This window comes from Globicephala melas, chromosome 3 (genome assembly GCF_963455315.2).
Source record: "Globicephala melas chromosome 3, mGloMel1.2, whole genome shotgun sequence".
Taxonomy (NCBI): Eukaryota; Metazoa; Chordata; class Mammalia; order Artiodactyla; family Delphinidae; genus Globicephala; species Globicephala melas.
The window spans coordinates 58859808-58882086 of NC_083316.1; the positions used below are offsets into that span (position 1 = coordinate 58859808).

Here is a 22279-nt window from a genome sequence, read left to right on the forward strand (position 1 = left end):
TTCCATATCTCTGCCTTCCAACAACTTCCTTGCATAAGAAGCCAACAGGACAGAGAATAAAATTCTTTCAAGTACTGGAAAAGACAGTATTTTTACCGCACATCCCTAATGGAATATAAACAAAACAAAAAGAACTGTAAAAAAAGCACTTCATTAGTAGTTCCATTGTTAATAATAATATTTTTAATATTCATAATAATAATACACTAATAGTAATACTGTTAAGTATGCTGTACGATAAAGAAATTAATGTATTAAGAAACAAATGTTTAGCATAAGAGAAAAAGAGATACAAGTATAAAATCAAAGTTATTATGAATATTAAGTCTGAAATGGAAATATCAGTAAGAACTCATGATTTGTTTTTCTTTCTAAAAGTATACATTTCACTGAAAATGCCTAAAAACAATGACATCCAATAGCAATGAGCACACATAGCACCCAGATTGTGGTCTCTGATAGTTTTTACATTAAAACACCATTTAGAGAAAATATGGGAAGAAACATAAAGTCAGTCAAATCCAGAATTTAGGAAATTCTATAAGACAAATGACCCAGGTTCTAGAAGACACACACAAAAGAAAATATAGGAAGAACTGTTATAGATTAAAACATACTTAAGAGGGACTTCTCTGGTGGTCCAGTGGTAGAGAATCCACCTCCCAATGCAGGGGACGCAGGTTCAATCCCTAGTCAGGGAACTAAGATCCCGCATGCCGCAGGTCAACTAAGCCTGCATGCCACAACTACTAAGCTCCTGCGCCTCAACTAGAGCCCACGTGCTGCAAACTACAGAGCCCACACACTCTGGAGCCTGGGCACTACAATTAGAGAAGAGAAAACTCGCATGCCACAACTAGAGAGAAGCCCGAGCACTATAACAAAGAGCCCGCGCGCCACAACGAAAAATCCCGCATGCCTCAATGAAGATCCAGTGTGCCACAACTAAGACCCGACGCAGCCAAAAATAAAATAAAATAAATAAATAAATAATAAACCTTTAAAAAAACCACACACACTTAAGAGACATAACAAACACATGTAAAGTACAGACATTGATAGATCAGGATTCAAACAAAAACTTGTAATAAAAAACATTTTTAGATAATTTGGGGAAATTTAAATATGGACTAGATATTATTAAGTGGTATTTAAAATTTTAATTTTTATAAGGTAAGATGATAAAAAATGTGGGTGTGGAAAAAAATGTCCTTATCTGTTAGAGATGCAGGTACAAGTATTTATGGATAAAATGGTATGATGTCTGGGATTTTAAAAAAATACTCCCAACAACAACAAAACACCATCCATGCTCCAGCCTGTTGATGTGGTATGACTTTTTAAAGTGTAATAGAATATACAATCAAACTTTATAAGAAAGCTCACTCCAGACACAAATGGAATGCATAATCACCATGTGTGGGGGATATCTTTTCAATATCTGTGAATCCCAGCAACACTGTCAATGAACCTCCAATTCAACATCTCAAATATTTATATACCACAAGATACTTCAGGAGTTAGAGGCCTGTGTCTTTGGTCCCTTTTACTTCACTAAGGGTACAAGAGAAGGCTACATATCTGCAAAGGCCAGAAAGAAGACTGCCAGTTATAGCCTGTGAGGCAGAAGTTAATTGGAGCCAAGTTATCAGGAGGGGCAAAGGAAGAACTGAGAAAGAAAAGAAAAAAAGGTATAAATCACCCACGGCTCATATTACCCAAAGAGAGAAAAGATTCTTGACCAGGACAGGTGAGCCCTGGCAAGTTGGAGAGCGGATGGGCCATGGAGAGAGAGAAGAAATGCTTTGGCATGAGGTTTCTCTGCTAGAGGCCAGTTTTAAAGAGCAGATAAAAGACAGAGAGAGGGCTCACACCATCACTTGTTCTAGCATTCTTCTGGCCATTAAATTAGGTCCAAGGCAGAATTTTCTCCCCCAAGCCCTCTACAAAATGTGCAGGAATGACCACTTACCATCAGGTGATACATTATCCAAAAAAAGCAAAACCACCTAAACCCTCCAAACTAGGAAGGGATATGTCCTATTTGTCTACGCCCATGGTTCCTGGCAGCCTTCCCCAGCTTTACCTGTGGTAGGCATTTCTTCTGAGGAACACTGAACAGATTTTCCTGAGCCTTGTTGATTAGCCCCCTTTCCTACCCTAGAGGTTTTAAACCCAGAGGCAACTTCCAATACTTGAAATAAATAATAAGCTATTTTCACAAGTGCCTCAGACCAAGGCAGTTCCTGGACCAGAAAAATGTCTAGGAAGCTCAGAACATATATGATAAAGCAAGTGTGCTGGAATTCATAATCTTAATTAATATTACCATTATTGAAGCTACTATTAACCAACTTGTATAGGATTATAGTATTTTGATACTATAACCACTGGTACCTCTGTGCTGGTGTGTACTGGCTGATCATTAAAACCTGGGAGGTTCTCATGTCTTAGTCTGACTCTGAAAGTAACACTAGACTACAAAAAGCTGTAAGCCTGCTATCAGGGCTGGACATCACTGTGTAACACTCTAAGAAGGAAATGTTCTCCTAAAGCCTATAAAGAACCATACAAAAAGAGTCTAAAGAAATTTAAAAAATACTGTGTATAACCAAAATACGCATTCTGAAGTTATTAAAAGTAACATGTAAAATGGGATCTACCACATTAGGCACAACTGATCCATCACACAGTAAAATTTTATTATGAATTCTGAGTATTGATTAGCAGAATGAACTGAAACTGGATCCCTATCTGTTTTTCTATTGCTTGGTCCCAGAGGTTTTTAATACTTGCAGAATGTAGTGTTTGCTCTGCAAACAAAAGAATCACAGTACCTTATAATGTCCATTCATCACAGCATCATGTAGGGGAGTGATCTGGTACATTCCTCTGATATTTACATCTGCTCCACCCTTTAATAGTTCACTTGCTGTCTGATAAAATCCTCCTACACTAGCTTCATGAAGTGCTGTCCAACCTGTTACACAAAAAAGAAATGGTGTTTGTTTATACTTGGCATCTTAATAATGTTTGTGCTTGCCCTTAAAATAAGAACTCTAATTCTAAGTTGTTGCTTTAAAAATATTTTGGTTATATGAGACAAGATAATCTCACCATGAAAGCAACCTGTATTATTTGTGGATTCAATAAATCTGATGGACAAATAAAATTCCTACCCCTAATTCTGTTGGTGTTAATATGGAAAAATATGAAAGTAAGTAAAATATTTGAAACTATTTTTGCCCCCCTCAAATAAAAAGGCTGTAAGGGGGGGTAATTATTATTAGCTCATAGAGAATGCTGGTTGTAGGCTACTTTTCTGCAGAGAAGAGGGGGAAAAGCCTTATTTGTAACTCAAGGTATTTCCATTAAAATAACCCACCCAGACAGCAAGACTACGCAGAAGTCAGTTCAAAAGTATACAGTCGACTCATGAACAACGTGGGTTTGAACTATGCAGGTTTACCTTATACACAGATTTTTTTCCAACAGTAAATACTACAGTACTACACAATCTGAGGTTAGCTGAAGGAGTAACCATGGATACGGAGGGCTAACTGTAACTTATTCTCAGATTTTTGACCACACAGAGGGTTAGCACCCTTAACTCCCACGTTGTTCATGGGTCAACTGTATATTTCTTTTCTCCCTATTTGCAAAAAGTTAGTTACAGTAAATTCAACAAACATACCACAAACTGCTCCAAGAAAACCAGTCATCCAAATAAATATCTTCTTCCTTTGCTAGCCAGATTTAATGGTATAAGTCAAAGATATCTAAACTCCAAAAAATCATACAATTGATATACGAAAACATAAAAAGTTGCAAGTTAAAGTGTGCTTCATTCTTTCCTTCCATAAACCAGAGTTTCTCAACCTTGGCACTAACATTTTCAGAACCTTCTCCATAATCCAGTTTCTCAACCTTGGCACTAACATTTTCAGAACCTTCTCCATAATCCAGTTTCTCAACCTTGGCACTGACATTTTGGGCTAAATGTTCTGGGCACTGTAGGATATTTAGCAGTATCCCTGGTCTTAATCCGTCAGATGCCAGTAGTACCCTGCTGCCCATTCCAGTTGTAAAAACTAAAAATGTTTCCAGAAACTACCAAATGTCCCCTTTGAGGGGACACTCCAGTTAAGAACGTCTATAGAAGGAGTTTCTCCAATAGTATTAATTAAAGAGCCTTGAGGAAGAAATGAAGAGCACCAAAACTGGTAAATATATAGTTAATAGAATTATTTCCTATAAATTTCCTTAAAATACACAAGGCTACTTAAAGCAAAAATTATAACTTTATGTTTTGGAGTTTATCCTGTATATACATGTAATATATGCGACAGACGTAACATAAAGGATAAGGGAGGGGCTCCCCTGGTGGCACAGTGGTTAAGAATCCGCCTGCCAATGCAGGGGACATGGGTTCAAGCCCTGAGCCAGGAAGATCCCACATGCCACAGAGCAACTAAGCCCATGTGCCACAACTACTGAGCCTGCGCTCTAGAGCCCGCGAGCCACAATTACTGAGCCTGAGTGCCACAACTACTGAAGCCCGTGTGCCTGCACGCTCCACAACAAGAGAAGCCACTGCAATGAGAAGCCTGCACACAGCAACGAAGAGTAGCCCCCACTCACTGCAACTAGAGAAAGACCACGCACAGCAACGAAGACCCAACGTAGCCAAAAATAAATAAATAAATTTATTAAAAAAAAAAAGGAAAAGGGAGATGTATTTGATGTTTTTACATTTTATATGAAGTATTACAATATTAACTCTAAGAAGACTATAAAATATTAAAAATGTATATTGTAATCCCTAGAGTAATCACTACAAAATAATGCAAAGACAAAAACAAATAGATGAAGACACAAGAAACACAAGTAAAATGGCAGTAAATCCAAATATTCATATTAAATGAAAATCGACTAATTACCCCAATTAGACAGGCAGAGGTTGTCAGAATGAAATTAGAACATTTTCTTACACCATATACAAAAATAAACTCAAAAAGGATTGAAGATGTAGATGTAAGATGGGAAAACTCCCAGAAGAAAACACAGGCAGAACACACTTTGACATAAATCATAGCAATATTTTTTTGGATCTGTCTCTTAAGATGAAGGAAACAAAAGCAAAAATAAATGAATGGGACCTAGTTAAACTGAAAAGCTTTTGCACAGCAAAGGAAACCATCAACAAAACAAAAAGACAATGTACTGGATGGGAGAAAACATTTGCCAATGATATGACCAATAAGAGGTTAATATCCAAAATACATAAACAGCTCATACAACTCAATATCAAAAAACAAACAGGCCAATCAAAAAATGGGCAGAAGACCTGAACAGACATTTTTCCAAAGAAGACATATAGCTGGCTAACAGGCACATGAAAAGATGCCCAAAATGAAAAATTATCAGAGAAATGAAAATCAAAACCACAATGAGATATCACCTCACAACTGTCAAAATGGCTATCATCAAAAAGTCTGCAAATAACAAAGGCTGGTGAGGAAGCAGAGAAAAGAGAACCCTTGTACACTGTTGGTGGAAATGTAAATTGGTACAGCCACTATGGAAAACTGTATGGAAGTTCCTCAAAAACCAAAAAACAGAACTACCTTATGATCCAGCAATTCTACTGCTAGGTATGTATATGAAGAAAATGAAAACACTAATTTGAAGATACATGCACCCCAACGTTCACAGCAGCATTATTTACAAGTAGTCAAGATTTGGAAGCAACTTAAGTGCCCAACAATGATGAACAGAAAAAGAAGATGTGGTACACACACACACACACACACACACACAGGAATATTATTCAGCCATAAAAAAGAATGGAATCTGTCATTTGCAACAATGTGGATGGACCTAGAGAGTACTATGCTTAGCGAAATACGACAGAGAAAGACAAATACTATATGTTATGACATGTGTGAAATCTAAAAATTAAAAAGAAATGTATATAACAAAACAGAAACAGACTTACACATATAGAGTAAAAACTAATGGCTACCAGTGGATAGAGGGAAGTGGGGAGGGGCAAGAAAGGGGTAGGGAATTAAGAGACACAATCTACTGAGACACAATCTACTATGTACAAAATACATAAGCAATATGGAAATATTGTACAGGACTGGGAAATATAGCCATTATTTTGTATTAACTTTAAATGGAGTATAACATATAAAAATATTGCATCACTATGTTGTATACCTGAAACTAACATAATATTGTAAATCAACTAAACTTCAATTTTTAAAAATAATAAAGAAATAATTGTTTGAGAAAGCCATGTTGGAGTTGAAAGAATAATTTAAAAAATAAAAAATATGTATACTGGCCTCTGCCCCCTGGTTCCTAACACAGAGCTCCTAAAACCCTTGTAAACAGGGGTGGCAGGATGATCTTTCGTCCTTATAGTCTTTGACCCTAGTTCCTGATACAGAATTTCCAAGACCTTTGTCATTTCCTGAATGATAGGAGAATCTGTCTCAGAGCTCCTAAAATCCCTTGGAATTTCCTGGGAGATATAAGTGTATTTTGTTCCAATGAGGCAAGTTTTGGTGGGCTCATAGATGAGGCTGGTCACCAGAAAGACCAAGTCATAATTAGAAGCTGGAACTTTCAGGTCTGCCTCTGTTCTTCAGAAAGGAGAGAGGGGCTAGAAATGGATTTAATAATCCATCATGCCTATGTGATGAAGTCTCCATAAAAATCCCCAAAGTATGGGGTTTGGAGAGCTTATCCAGGTTGGTGAACACATCTGAATGCTGAGAGGACAGCACACCCCAATTCCATGGAGACAGAATTTCCTGTGTTTCGGACCCTTCCAGACCTCACCTTATGTACCCTTTTCAGCTGGCTTTTCATCTGTATCCTTAATCATATGCTTTATTATATAATAAACTGGTAAATATAAGTTAAGTGTTTCCCTGAGTCCATGAGCTGTTCTAGGAAATGATCAAATCCAAGAAATGGGTCATGGTAACCCCCAGTTTGTAGCCAAGGTGAATGAAACCTGTGGGTAACCTGGTGATCTCCTACTTGTGATTGGCATCTGAAGTGGGGGTCAGCCTCATGGGACTGATGTCTTAATCTGTGGAGTCTACACTAACAACGTCTAGTGTCAGAATTGAATTGAATTGCAGGATACCCAGCCGGTGTGGAAGAATTGTTCAATGTGTGGAAAACCCACATATCTGGGTGTGAATAGAGGAGAAACACATGAGTGTTTCCCTGTACAATAAGTATGTAACAAAAACAAATATGGAGAATCTAGAAATTAGGTATATGGATGTTCACTGTTCAATTCTTTCAACTTTTCTGTATGTTTGAAATTTTTCATAATTTCATAAAAATTTTCAAATAAACGTGAACTTTCGGAAGATAACTATTTAAGATCTATTTTTTAAAAAATAATATAAAAACGCTCTTCCCCCAAAGTACTGTCTCCAATAAAAAGCGTGAACTAATTGCTATTTAGGTTCTGGGACCTGTAAACCAGTGGATATTTGCTTACTGATAATATACACTGGTTAACTTGATTATTTGCCACAGTCTAGGTTTGGTGGGATGAAAAATGAAGTATCAGAAATCCAAAAGTTATTAACTTTGGAATGCAGATGATGATTTTCCTTCTAGGAAACTTCCTTTCCTTATTTAGGTTTTGCTTAAACTACAATAAAAATTAGTTTCCTAAAGGGGACAGAAATGGCTGCTACAGGAATGAGAAAATAACCATAACAAAAGATGTTTGTTTTCCCTGAGCTCAGAATGACTAAAAGATAAGGTAAATGTAAAGCAACTGTCTGGCTTCCAAGAAAAAGCCAGTCTCATACACTAAATTTACTTCAGAAAATTCCCAAAGAAAACAAAGTACATGTGAGCAATTCATAGTAAATGATGGGGTTTTGGGGAGGGAGGCTGAAAATGAATGCTACTTTAAGTGTGACCTAAGTAAGCAAGGAGGACCCAGTGATGAACAGTATCAGTTCCAGGGTTGAAAGAAATTCCCAGCAGCAGCAAAGCCAGAGGAACCTTTATTCTGCAGAGAGCTACTCTAGACCACATAAAGGGCTACATATTCCAGAAAGAAATCAAATGTAACAAAGAATTTCCCTTCTCCTAAGGCTTACTCCTTCTGTGTTGTAAAACCACTCCTTGTAAATAAAGATGGAGTACATTTTATAACAGATCTTTTATTATCTCCCCAAACTGCAGGTTGGGAGATCCTTAAACAACATAGATTTTTCTTTTTAAAAATGTAAGTATCTTGGAGGAAATTTCTTCAAAGGTTTATAAGAATGTAAATTTCCTATGAAGACAATATAATTTAACGCATTTGTTTAAAAAGATTCAAGATCATAATAATATTAGTTATATGATCTAATGCAGCAATTGTTAACACCCACAGAGATATAAAGTGCACTCTCTTCATTACAGTCCTCAACAATTTTGCCTCTCATTTTTTATGTCTCTTGCCTTGCTGTTGGCTTAAACTTCTTGCTATTATCAATATCCTGACCTAAGCCAACCTTTCTTTTCAGTTCTAATGTGTCATAGGCTTAGGAATCAGATAGGATTCTGTGTAAAATAATGCTCAAGTCATTGATCTGACAGAGTTTTAGCAAAGAAGCTTTATTAGATCTATTTTAGGTATTCAGAATTTATTTTCAGGCTACTTCATGGTTGTCACCCTTGGTTTTGATAGGTAAAGAATTATTGAAATTGGTTTTTTAAATCAAAGATATCACAAAATGTAAATGAGGACTTAAAAATGCAAATGTTATCTATAAAAAGACCATTGGTCTGTTACTATAACGTTTTGTTAATTCCTCAAAAGGCACTTAAGCCTTTATTGGATTATCTCACAAAATAAATTTATTTAAACCTTCCTAGCAGATACTGTTTATCTTTTTGTTTTCATAGTATCTGGCACAGAGGAGGCATACGGTAAAAGCTCACTACATTGAATTATATGGAGGCCATACACCTCTTGTCAGTAGTTCTTGAACATTAATGAGAATAAATATCATCTAGGGAACTTGATTTCCAGATTTTAACCTACAGATTTTGATTGTGATTTTGAGTGATTTTGTGTGTGTGTGTGCTTTGGGAGGGTGAAGTAAAGGTTGCATTTTGAACCAATATTTTAAGTGACTCTTACGAAAATGGCTTATGGACAACCCTTTGCAAACACTGCCCTCTGCAATTCTGTGGGATGTGGTAGCCAGAAGTAGTAAAGGTCAGATTAAGATGCAAATTGAGAAGGAAAAATAGAAAACAAGAGAGTTCAAAAAGTCTGGAAAATATGGAAGGATAAAGAATTCATGAAGGTCACAGAAGTACCTAGGGAAGTGAGGAGAAGGTCACTGCCTGGCCAAAGACAAGCAGGGAATAGCAACTGGGGATGTTAGTGATGGCACAGAAAAAAAGGTTAATGAAAAGAAACATGTTAAGATTGATGCTTGGGAAATCCATAAAGTGCAGTTATTGGCATGTAGAACTACTCCTAAACTAAAGGAGCACATAGAGACTAAGAGAAAGAACCATGTATTTCTCAAAATCAAAGGAGCAAGTGCTCTGGCTAGCAAGTAAGGATCCAAGGTTGAGAGCTATAAGACCATAATGGATGAACTGGGTGTGAGACTTAGAATAATAGTCTTTAAAACCTTGATTATAGTATAAATCCAGGTGCTGCTAAAGTAAGTACTGGGCGTGCACTTGTAATCACCTGCTTGTCCATGGATCGTGCTGCTGATCTCTGTGTACCATAAGACTTTGTGCATTGTTTCATATACCGAGAAAGTCTAGAAACAACAGTAAAAGTATGGACACAGTGCTGCTCAGTGTTTTAAGTACTTACGTGCCTTTAAGGAATCATTCCTCTCCAGGAGAACGTATCAGGTTCTCCCCACAGGAAGACTGTACAGAGACCTAGCCTTGCAGAAAGACTGTTCTTTCTGAGCTTCCTGCCCCACCCTCTCTACCTCATAGTCTGTTCTCTCCATTTCCCTGGCAATTGTCCTTGCTGTACACCTACCATTTTATCATCAATTTTCCCTGAAGCTCAATGTACCATCAGCTTCTTTCAGCTTTGAACCTCACTTCTCTTCCATTAAAAGCTGAGTCTCATAGTAAAAATGCCCACACAAAGCCAGCAAGCCAGCCCCAGGAACCCCATCCTTCTGTGTAATGCTACTGCACATGGCCCACCTGGTGCAGTGGGCCTTTGAAGGCATAACCTTTGAAGGCAGGCATAATCTTTGAAGGTGAAATGTAATGTTCTTCTCCTGCCTCTCCCCCCCTATCTTACCACTTCCCTGGGAGATGATGGTGAAGCACTGCCTAAGTAGAAAAATTACCTGGAAGCTTTCTGTTTGAGACTTGCCTTAGGCCTACTTTGCCATACTTACATAGTAGTGACTCAGCTGAAACTACAAACCACTCTTAAGATAACTGTAAGTGGTAACCACAGCCTACCAGCATAACTTGGCTGATTAACATCTCCACCTTTCTTCATATAATGATGAACAAGATTAGCGTCATTGTTCAGAGCAGCTTTATACAGTAAGTTCTCTCCAAAGATGTTTCTACGGTTAATGTTACAACGAGATACTTTATTCAACTTCATTTTTTCTGAAATGAGGGCATGAACAAAAGAAAACAAAAAAATTAATAATCCTTATTTGAAAATCAAGAGGAATATAAGTAACAGAATGAATCCCGTCAACATTCTGGAATAGAGCATATTACATTATGGAGGAGTATTTCTTCCATTAACCCAACTATAATGGTATCTACATGCAAAAAGATGAAAAAGACAAATGTCATTAGTTTGAAATATTTGAGTAAATTATAAATCATGTAAGCAGTTTATATTGATTGAAACTCTAGGAAAGGTGCATGTATGAGAAGACTAATGGATTATTTTCTTAAAAGTTCTGGTGAAAGGTATTATTTAAATCCAGAATTAGATGTTATTAAACCTAACAAAATATTAAATACCAAAATGTCTTATAAAACCATGAGGAGAAAATCTCAGAAGTATATAAGGAAGATACAAAAATTAACCCCAGCAAGACCAGAAAAGAGAATGCTAAATTTTCTTTCTTTACTAAAAATAATTGTCATGAACTTAAATAAAGCTTGGTCTTGAGCAGTATAATAGTTTTGATTTCCTAACCTGGGAAATACACAATTAAAATAGTTTTCCAGGTTATATATACCAAGTATCATTTCTCCCCTGTGCCTCCTAAACTCCTCATCTAGATAATCCAAATCCTGTCAGTTTTTACAGATAATACTCATTTGGTTTTCCTGAATTTCAGAACAGCTTTTCTTTCCTTTGGCGCACCGCCCAGCTTGTGGGATTGAACCCGGGCCCTCAGCAGTGAGAGCGCAGAGTCCTAACCACTGGACCGCCAGGGAATTCCCTCAGAGGAACTTTGGTGATAGCTTTTCCAGGTTCATCTAAATAACCTGCCCCATCCTGAAACCTCCGAAAGGTAACTGAGTACTGCAACAGGTTTCTTAATGGACCACAATTTAACTGCTTTGTTTTTATTTGATTCTCTCCATTCAGTTCCACTGTAAAACAAACCAACTGCTGAACACCTGAGCCTGCCTTCCCCCACCCCAGACTACAAAGCATTCTGCTCCCACCAGATAAACTATATGCAAAAATCAAGTCTTTACTCCCAGATCTGTCTTTTCCAGTTGTACCCGCTATTATAAATAAGCAATTTATTAAAAATAACAAATTAAGAATACAAAAATTTTCAATGAAAACTAAGTTGTGAAAGACATTCACTTCTAGTCATGACTAAATAACTGCTGTGACTTGCCCTCCCATTGTAAACAACTAGAATATTAAACAAAATATATGGGGGAAAAAGACCCTTTATTCAGACATTGGAAAACAGGTAGTTCAGACCTATTTGACTTCCCTGAGTGAAGACAAACAGTGAAGTGAGCCCTAAGGTCACTCACTCCAGCTTCTTGTCTGGAGGCTTTTCAGAGTATAGCACCAGCATAGCAAGGTGATTCTGCTGAGCTAAGGAGACAGAGGTCAGAGTCTGGGGAGGCTGGGGTGAACAGAATTTACAGGGCAGGGCACCAGAGATGAGAGCATAGAGAAAAGGCACCAGAAATCTATACAAAGGGCTCCTTGAGTCATTATCTGAATACTGAACTGCTCATGCGTGGGGTGAATCTTCATGAGGTTGGGCAAGAACAATTACCCAGGAACTATAAATTAACAACCATCAGAGATCACACAGGCTGGGAGACATTCACATTCCTGCCAGGCTGAGGAGAGACCTTGCTGAACTACTGGAACATTGAGAGAGACCTTTAATGGGTCATGTCTTAATAGCAGAGCTAAACTAGACCTAGAGTAAGGCCTACACTAGACCTGCCTAACAAGGTTTTTAAAAAAGTGTTGAAAGGATCAAACTGATCTTCAGGTAACTTGTTGGCCAAAACAAAAATCAACACTCTTAAAATACACAGAATGACACTGAATAACATTCTGCTGCATATGGATATACAATTGTTTTCCACTACAAAGGCCTTGTGCCTTTGTCAAAACTCAGGGTTTATTTCTGAACTCCCGTCTCCTTCCATGGACCTATTTCCCTATCTTGATGCGAATATCATGCTGTTTTGATTAAGCCATATAATAATTCTTGAAATCAGGTAATGTTAGCCCTTTAACTTTGTTCTTTATCAGAGCTGTCTTACTATTCTAGATTCTTTGCATTCCATATGAATTTTAGAACCAGCTTTGGCATTTCTACAAGAAAATCCTACAGGAATTTTGATTGAGATTGTGTAGAATCCATAAATATACCTGAGTAGAAATAACATCTTAATAATATTGTCTTCTGACTCAATCTCTCTCCATTTCTCTCCATCAAATTTCCTGTGTTTTCTCTGTTTAATATTTTGTAGGTTTCAGTGTACCTGTCTTTTACATCTTTTGCTAAATTTTATCTTTATTTCACATTCTTTGTAACTGTGGCATAAATTTCACTTCCTAATTGTTTGGTTTTCATATTTCACTTTCTAATTGTTTGTTGCTAGAATACAGAAATATAATTAATATCTGTATATTGATCTTGTATCTTGCAACTTTGCTAAACTCACTTACAGTTGCTTTTATTGTAGATTCCATCAGATTTTCTATACAGACGATTATGTCACTTGTGACTAAAGACTGTTTTACTTCTTCTTTTCCAACATGGATGCCTTTTATTTGTTTTTCTTCCTGACTGTACTGACTAGGACTCCGGTACAATGATCAACGGAAGTGGTGGGAACAGACATCCCTGTCTTATTTCTGATCTTAGGGGGAAAGCATTCACTCTTTCACCATTAAGTATGACAGCTGTGTATTTTTTTTGTAGATGCCCTTTGTCAGATTAACCAAGTTCCCCTCTATTCTGAGTCTGCTGAGAGTTTTCATCAGTAATGGATGTTAGGTGTTGTCAAAATCTTTCTTTGCATCATCTACTAAAATGATCATATGGTTTTTCTTTTTTAACTTATTAATATAACAAATTACAGTGATTGATTTTCAAATGTAATGTAATGGAAATTTTTTGTTCTAGTTCTGTAAAAAATGCCATTGGTAATTTGATAGGGATTGTACTGAATCTCTAGATTGCTTTGGGTAGTATAGTCATTTTCACAATATTGATTCTTCCAATCCAAGAACATGGTATATCTCTCCATCTGTTGGTATCATCTTTAATTTCTTTCATCAGTGTCTTACAGTTTTCTGCATAGAGGTCTTTTGTCACCCAAGGTAGGTTTATTCCTAGGTATTTTATTTTTTTGTTGCAATGGTAAATGGGAGTGTTTCCTTAATTTCTCTTTCAGATTTTTCATCATTAGTGTATAGGAATGCAAGAGATTTCTGTGTATTAATTTTGTGTCCTGCAACTTTACCAAATTCATTGATTAGCTCTAGTAGTTTTCTGGTGGCATTTTTAGGATTCTCTATGTATCCTGTCATCTGCAAACAGTGACAGTTTTACTTCTTCTTTTCCAGTTTGTATTCCTTTTATTTCTTTTTCTTCTCTGATTGCCGTGGCTAGGACTTCCAAAACTATGTTGAATAATAGTGGCGAGAGTGGACATCCTTGTCTTCTTCCTAATCTCAGAGGAAATGCTTTCAGTTTTTCACCATTGAGAATGATGTTTGCTGTGGGTTTGTCATATATGGCCTTTATTATGTTGAGGTAGGTTCCCTCTGTGTTCACTTTCTGGAGAGTTTTTGTCCTAAATAGGTGTTGAATTTTGTCAAAAGCTTTTTCTGCATCTATTGAGATGATCATATGGTTTTTATTCTTCAATTTGTTAATATGGTGTATCACATTGATTGATTTGCATATATTGAAGAATCCTTGCATCCCTGGGATAAATCCCACTTGATCATGGTGTATGATCCTTTTAATGTGTTGTTGTTAATCCTTTTAATGTGTAGTATTTTGTTGAGGATTTTTGCATCTATATTCATCAGTGATACTGCTCTGTAATTTTCTTTTTTTGTAGTATCTTTGTCTGGTTTTGGTATCAGGGTGATGGTGGCCTCATAGAATGAGTTTGGGAGTGTTCCTTCCTCTGCAATTTTTGGAAAGAGTTTGAGAAGGATGGGTGTTAGCTCTTCCCTAAATGTTTGATAGAATTCACCTGTGAAGCCATCTGGTCTTGGACTTCTGTGTGTTGGAAGATTTTTATTACAGTTTCAACTTCATTACTTGTGATTAGTCTGTTCATATTTTCTATATCTTCCTGGTTCAGTCTTGGAAGGTTATACCTTTCTAAGAATTTGTCCATTTCTTCCAGGTTGCCCATTTTATTGGCATAGAGTTGCTTGTAGTAGTCTCTTAGGATGCTTTGTATTTCTGCAGTGTCTGTTGTAACTTCTTTTTCATTTCTAATTTTACTGATTTGAGTCCTCTCCCTCTTTTTCTTGATGAGTCTGGCTAATGGTTTATCAATTTTGTTTATCTTCTCAAAGAACCAGCTTTTAGTTTTATTGATCTTTGCTATTGTTTTCTTTGTTTCTATTTCATTTATTTCTGCTCTGATCTTTATGATTTCTTTCCTTCTGCTAACTTTGAGTTTTGCTTGCTCTTCTTTCTCTAGGTCCTTTAGGTGTAAGGATAGATTGTTTATTTGAGATTTTTCTTGTTTCTTGAGGTACGCTTGTGTAGCTATAAACTTCCCTCTTAGAACTGCTTTTGCTGCATCCCATAGGTTTTGGATCATCGTGTTTTCATTGTCATTTGTCTCTAGGTATTTTTTAATCTCCTCAGCCATCTCTTGGTTATTTAGTAACGTATTGTTTATCCTCCATGTGTTTGTGGTTTTTACATTTTTTTCCCTGTAATTCATTTCTAATCTCATAGCGTTGTGGTCAGAAAAGATGTTTGATATGATTTCAATTTTCTTAAATTTACTGAGGCTTACTTTGTGACCCAAGATGTGATCTATCCTGGAGAATGTTCTGTGTGCACTTGAGAAGAAAGTGTGATCTGCTGTTCTTGGATGGAATGTCCTATAAATATCACTTAAATTTATCTGGTCTTTTGTGTCAGTTAAAGCTTCTGTTTCCTTATTTATTTTCATTTTGGATGATCTGTCCATTGGTTTAAGTGAGGTGTTAAAGTCCCCCACCATTATTGTGTTACTGTCGATTTCCTCTTTCACAGCTGTTAGCATCTGCCTTATGTATTGAGGTGCTCCTATGTTGGGTGCATATGTATTTATAATTGTTATATCTTCTTCTTGGATTGATCCCTTGATCATTATGTAGTGGCCTTCCTTGTCTCTTGTAACATTCTTTATTTTAAAGTCTATTTTATCTGATATGAGTATTGCTACTCCAGCTTTCTTTTGATTTCCATTTGCATGGAATATCTTTTTCCAACCGCTCACTTTCAGTCTGTATGTGTCCCTAGGTCTGAAGTGGGTCTCTTGTAGACAGCATATAGATGGGTCTTGTTTTTGTATCCATTCAGCAGGCCTGTGTCTTTTGCTTGGAGCATTTAATCCATTCACGTTCAAGTTAATTATCGATATGTATGTTCCTATTACCATTTTCTTAATTGTTTTGGGTTTGTTTTTGTAGGTCCTTTTCTTCTCTTGTGTTTCCCACTTAGAGAAGTTCCTTTAGCATTTGTTGAAGAGCTGGTTTGGTGGTGCTGAATTCTCTTCGCTTTTGCTTGTCGGTAAAGCTTTTGATTTCTCCATCGAACCTGAATGAGATCCTTGCCAGGTAGAGTAATCTTGGTTGTAGGTTCTTCCCTTTCATCACTTTAAATATATCATGCTACTCCCTCCTGGCTTGTAGAGTTTCTGCTGAGAAATCAGCTGTTAACCTTATGAGAGTTCTCTTGTATGTTGTCATTTTTCCCTTGCTGCTTTCAATAATTTTTCTTTGCCTTAATTTTTGCCAATTTGATTACTCTGTGTCTCGGTGTGTTTCTCCTTGGGGTTTATCCTGTATGGGACTTGCTGCGTTTCCTGGACTTGGGTGGCTATTTCCTTTCCCATGTTAGGGAAGTTTTGAATATAATCTCTTCAAATATTTTCTTGGGGCCTTTCTCTCTCTCTTCTCCTTCTGGGACCCCTATAATGCAAATGTTGTTGCATTTAATGTTGTCCCAGAAGTCTCTTAGGCTGTCTTCATTTTTTTTCATTCCTTTTTCTTTATTCTGTTCTGCAGCAGTGAATTCCACAATTCTGTCTTCCAGGTCACTTATCTGTTCTTCTGTCGCAGTTATTCTGCTATTGATTCCTTCCAGTGTAGTTTTCATTTCAGTTATTGTATTGTTCATCTCTGTTTGTTTGTTCTTTAATTCTTCTAGGTCTTTGTTAAACATTTCTTGCATCTTCTCCATCTTTGCCTCCATTCTTTTTCCGAGGTCCTGGATCATTTTCACTATCATTATTCTGAATTCTTTTTCTGGAAGGTTGCCTATCTCCACTTCATTGAGTTGTTTTTCTGGGGTTTTATCTTGTTCCTTCATCTGGTACATAGCCCTCTGCCTTTTCATTTTGTCTATCTTTCTGTGAATGTGGTTTTTGTTCCACAGGCTGCAGGATTGTAGTTCTTCTTGCTTCTGCTGTCTGCCCTCTGGTGGATGAGGCTATCTAAGAGGCTTGTGCAAATTTCCTGATGGGAGGGACTGGTGGTGGGTAGAGTTGACTGTTGCTCTGGTGGGCAGTGCTCAGTAAAACTTTAATCCACTTGACTGGTGATGGGTGGGGCTGGGTTCCCTCCCTGTTGGTTGTTTGGCCTGAGGCAACCCAACACTGGAGCCTACCTGGGCTCTTTGGTAGGGCTAATGACAGACTCTGGGAGGGCTCACACCAAGGAGTACTACCCAGAACTTCTGCTGACACTGTCCTTGTCCTCACGGTGAGACACAGCCACCCTCCGCCTCTGCAGGAGACCTCCCAACACCAGCAGGCAGGTCTGGTTCAGTCTCCCCTGCGGTCACTGCTCCTTCCCCTGGGTCTCGATGCGCACACTACTTTGTGTATGTCCTCCAAGAGTGGAGTCTCTGTTTTCCCCAGTCCTGTCGAAGTCCTGCAATCAAATCCCACTAGCCTTCAAAGTCTGATTCTCTAGGAATTCCTCCTCCCGTTGCCGGACCCCTGGGTTGGGAAGCCTGACGTGGGGCTCAGAACCTTCACTCCAGTGGGTGGACTTCTGTGGTATAAGTGTTCTCCAGTCTGTGAGTCACCCACCCAGCAGTCATGGGATTTGATTTTACTCTGATTGCGCCCCTCCTACTGTCTCATTGTGGCTTCTCCTTTGTCTTTGGATGTGGGGTATCTTTTTTGGTGAGTTCCAGTGTCTTCCTGTCAATGATTGTCCAGCAGCTAGTTGTGATTCTGGTGTTCTCACGAGAGGGAGTGAGAACACGTCCTTCTACTCCGCCATCTTGGTTCCTCTCCCCTCACCTTCATTTTTGAAAGATATTTTGCTAGGTATAGAATTCTAGGTTCTAGTTATAGAATTCTATAGAATTTATTTTAGTACTTTAAAGCTGCTGCTCCACTGTCTTCTTGCTTGCACTGTTTCCAACAAGAAATTTAATATCATCCTTATGACATGAAAAAAAAAAAAATGGCCTTTTTTTCCTTATCAACACATACATATTCTTCTGACTTCCTAAATGACTGAATATTATTTCATTGGTTACATTATAATTTGTTAACTATTCACTTAATTTAGATCGTTTCTAGTCATTTTATTATAATAAACAATGCTGTAATGAACATCTTTATAAAATATATTTACATATTTAAGCAAATACAGCCATAGAATAAATCCCCTTAAACAGAATTGCAGATTCAAAAGAATTGTGATTTAAAATTCTGATGAATGTAAATAAACTGCCCTAAAAAAAGACTGAAAAAACTTTTACCAAAAACACATGAGATTGTTTACTTTTTCCACATTCTTGCCACTGGGAATTCTCAAATGTTTATTGGTATTCTCTTAGGTGAAAATTGTACTTGTTAATTTGCATTTCTTTAAGTATGAGTGAGATGTTAATCTTTTCAGGTATTTACATTTTTTTTTTCTGTGAACTCCTATTTTTCTTTATCCTTACTGTTTTGTAAGAGCTCTCTGCATACTAGTATAATTAACCCCTTGTCATGTGTTATTAATATTTCTTCTGTGTTTGATGATTGTTTTTTTTTTTAGGATATCTTTCCATACAATTTTTAAAAAATGTATATAGTCAGTTTTATCATTCTTTTCCCTCCTGGCTTCTGGTCTTGAATTGTTCTTTACAAAGGGTTTTTCCAAGATTATAAAAAGATTCACTTGTCTTTTCTCCTAGAACTTTTCTTTTCCTTTAACTCTGGCCAGACTGGAATTAAATTTGGTATAAGGAATGTTATAGGGATCCAACTGTTTGTGTTTTTCACTATTTATTATTTACTCCTTCTTTCTGCCATCAATTTGAGATGCCATATTTATCACAGACCTACCCCCATATTCCCATTGTATCTGGCTTCTACATCTAAACCCTTTATTCTGTTTCACTGATTTATCTGTCTACTCCTGTGCCAATACCAACTTATTTTAACTTCTATTGTTTTCTAATTGCTTTCACATTATGTAGAGCAGGTTCCTGCCTCTCCACTCTCCCTTTGTTTTATTTTTCAGAATTTTGTTAGTCTTTTATATTTATTTTTCCAGCTGAAATTTTGTATCATTCTCATAGCTAACCTCCAGCCTTATAAAGCAAAACAAAACAGAAAAATTAACAAATACACAAAAATCTGTTTTTGATTGAGCTCTCATGCATTTACAGAATAATTTAGGGAGAAGTAAGTTTCTTTCAATGCTGAATCTTTATGGTCAAGAATAAGGCTCTTCTTTCCATTTATTCAAGCCTTTTTTATGTCCCTCAGCATAATTTTTACACTTTCTTCTTACAGGTATGGCAATTTCTTATTAGGTATATAAGCAGGTATTTTCTCTCTTTTGTAACTATTATAAATGGGATCTTCTCTTATATTTTGTAACTGGGTAATACTTATGTATATGAAAGGTATTTACTTTTGTCTTCTTTTGGTTTATTGAATTTTTTAAACTTTTTAGCTGGAAATAATTTCCGTTTTGTAAAAATAAAACAAAGGATTCCCCCATTGTTAACATTTTGCCGCCACTTAAATCATTCTATCTGCCTCTTTATATATACATACACATGCACACAGACACATATACACATAATGAATAACTTGCATACACCATGCCTCTTTACTTAGTAATACTTAAGAGCATATTCTCTAAAAGCAAGGACACTATCTTACATAACCAAATTATTAAATTAAGAAAATTTAACATTGATACAATATTATTCTTTAATCTACAGTCCATATTTCAATTCTGCCAACTGTCCCGCCATCTATTATTTTGTAACCAGTACTCCTGGGTTCTTATTATTTCTGATAGTTTTTTAGTTCATTCTTTGGGGTTTTATATATACGAACAAAGAAATAACATCTAAATATATAATAATTTCCTCTATTTATTCTTCTGGTTATAATTTCCCAAAGCCTATGCTAGGTTAGTCACACCACAAATAGGTCAGATATCTAAATTTGAAAAGGGTTCTGAAACTATTCTCTTAAAAGTAAAAGTACAGGAAATATAGCAGTCTATGAGGCAGAAGTTCAGGATCCTAGTTATACTACTAATGAGCTGTGCAGTGCTGGGGAAAATCCTTAACCTCTCTGAACTTCCTCATCAGTAGAATGAGAAAGTTGAGACATATAATCTCTAAATCCTTTTTTAGTACCAGGATTCTATATTTTTGTAAGTTACTTATTAAAGAAATAAAGAAATAAAATAGGCCTCACCATTTTTCCTTGCAAGTTTTCTGTTTTTCCTGATCTGTTCTCCACTCTCGAGTCTGGATGAATGCACAGTCTTCCCTTTACCTTCAATCCTTAAAGCAGGCTTCTGCATTCTTGAAAAATAAATGTGCTTTTAAAATTACTATCATGTTCTCCACAACCGTTCAAAAAGAATCATACCGAATTTTTGACTAATTTTTTTTAAAACTCAAAGATATTTTACTGAGCTGTTGTCAAGCAGGATAGCAGTTTTAAACATGGAGATGGCTCCTGAGTAAACTGCAGATAATTCTGTGACAGACATGCCAGTCATTATGGTTTGTCTTTGTGCCACCTATGGGTTTCTCTCCTTTAGGGATAGTCACCTATAAGTGAGTATTCTGAGGCTCCTGTCCCTCACTCCCCATGCTGGCATGCCACTATCCACTCTATTCACAACTTCTAGGAAAAAAGAGGCAGGCAAAAAAAAAGGACTTGCCCTGTGGTATGGCACTGATCAAAAACTGTAAAATACTGGCATAAAAGCATATATGGGTAGGTTTATTTTGGTTCTCTCTATTCTGAGAGCCCCAAAATAAACCTACCCATATATCGTCAATTAATCTATGACAAAGGAGCCAAGAATATACAATGGAGAAAGGACAGTCTCTTCAGTAAATGGTGTTGGGAAAACTGGACAGCCAAATGCAAGAGAATAAAGCTGGATCACAATCTTTTTTTTTTTTTTTTTTTTTTTTTGCGGTACGTGGGCCTCTCACTGTTGTGGCCTGTCCTGTTGCGGAGCACAGGCTCCGGATGCACAGGCTCAGCGGCCATGGCTCACTGGCCCAGCCGCTCCGTGCGGCATGTGGGATCTTCCCGGACCGGGGCACGAACCGGTGTCCCCTGCATTGGCAGGCGGACTCTCAACCACTGCACCACCAGGGAAGCCCCTGGATCACAATCTTACACCATATACAAAAATCAACTCAAAATGGATTGAAGACTTGAAAGTAAGACTTGAAACCACAGAACTCCTAGGAAAAAACATAAGTAAGCACCTTGACATCAGTCTTGGCAATGATTTTTTGGATTTGACACCAAAAGCAAAAATAAAGAAATGAGACTACATCAACCTAAAAAGTTTCAGTACAGCAAATGAAACTATCAACAAAATGAAAAGACAACCTACCAAATGGGAGAAAATATTTGCACATCATATACTTGAAAAGGGATTAATATCCAAAACATATAAAGAACTCATACAACTCAATAGCAAAGAGAAAAGCAATCCGATTAAAAAACGTGAGAGGAACTAAAAAGACATTTCCAAAGAAGGCACTCAAATGGCCAGCAGGTACATGAAAAGGTGCTTAGCATCACTGATCATCAAGGAAATGTAAATCAAAACCACAATGAGATATCATCCCACACCAGTCAGAATGGCCATCATCAAAAAGTCTACAAATAATAAATGCTGGAGAGGGTGTGGAGAAAAGGGAACCCTCTTGCACTGCTGGTGGGAATGTAAATTGCTGCAACCACGACGGAAAACAGTATGGAGATTCCTCAAAAATTAAAAAGAGAACTACCATATGATCCAGCAATTCCACTCCTGGGTATTTATCCAAAGGAAACAAAATCACTATCTCAAAATAATATCTGCAGTCCCATTTGTACTGTGGCTTTACTTACAATAGTCAAGACATGGAAGCAACCTAAATATCCATCTATGGATGAATAAATAAAGAAAATGTGATACACACACACACACACACACACACACACACACACACACAATGGAATGGTATTCAGCCACAGAAAAGAAAAAATCCTGCCATTTGCTAGAACATGAATGGGCCTTGAGAGCATTATGCTAAGTGAAATAAGT

At 37.0% G+C, this 22279-nt stretch overlaps 1 protein-coding gene across 1 annotated transcript in view; it reads right to left on the reverse strand.

Annotated features, from left to right (window-relative positions):
• Positions 1-22279, reverse strand: part of ANKRD31 (ankyrin repeat domain 31) — a 130081-nt gene that overhangs the window by 75326 nt on the left and 32476 nt on the right. The window contains exons 9-11 of the mRNA XM_030845913.2: positions 20413-20522; positions 10495-10650; positions 2838-2980 (exon numbers count right to left, since the gene is read on the reverse strand). Coding sequence (XP_030701773.2) covers positions 2838-2980; positions 10495-10650; positions 20413-20522 — 409 coding nt within the window. The remainder of the gene's footprint in view (positions 1-2837; positions 2981-10494; positions 10651-20412; positions 20523-22279) is intronic.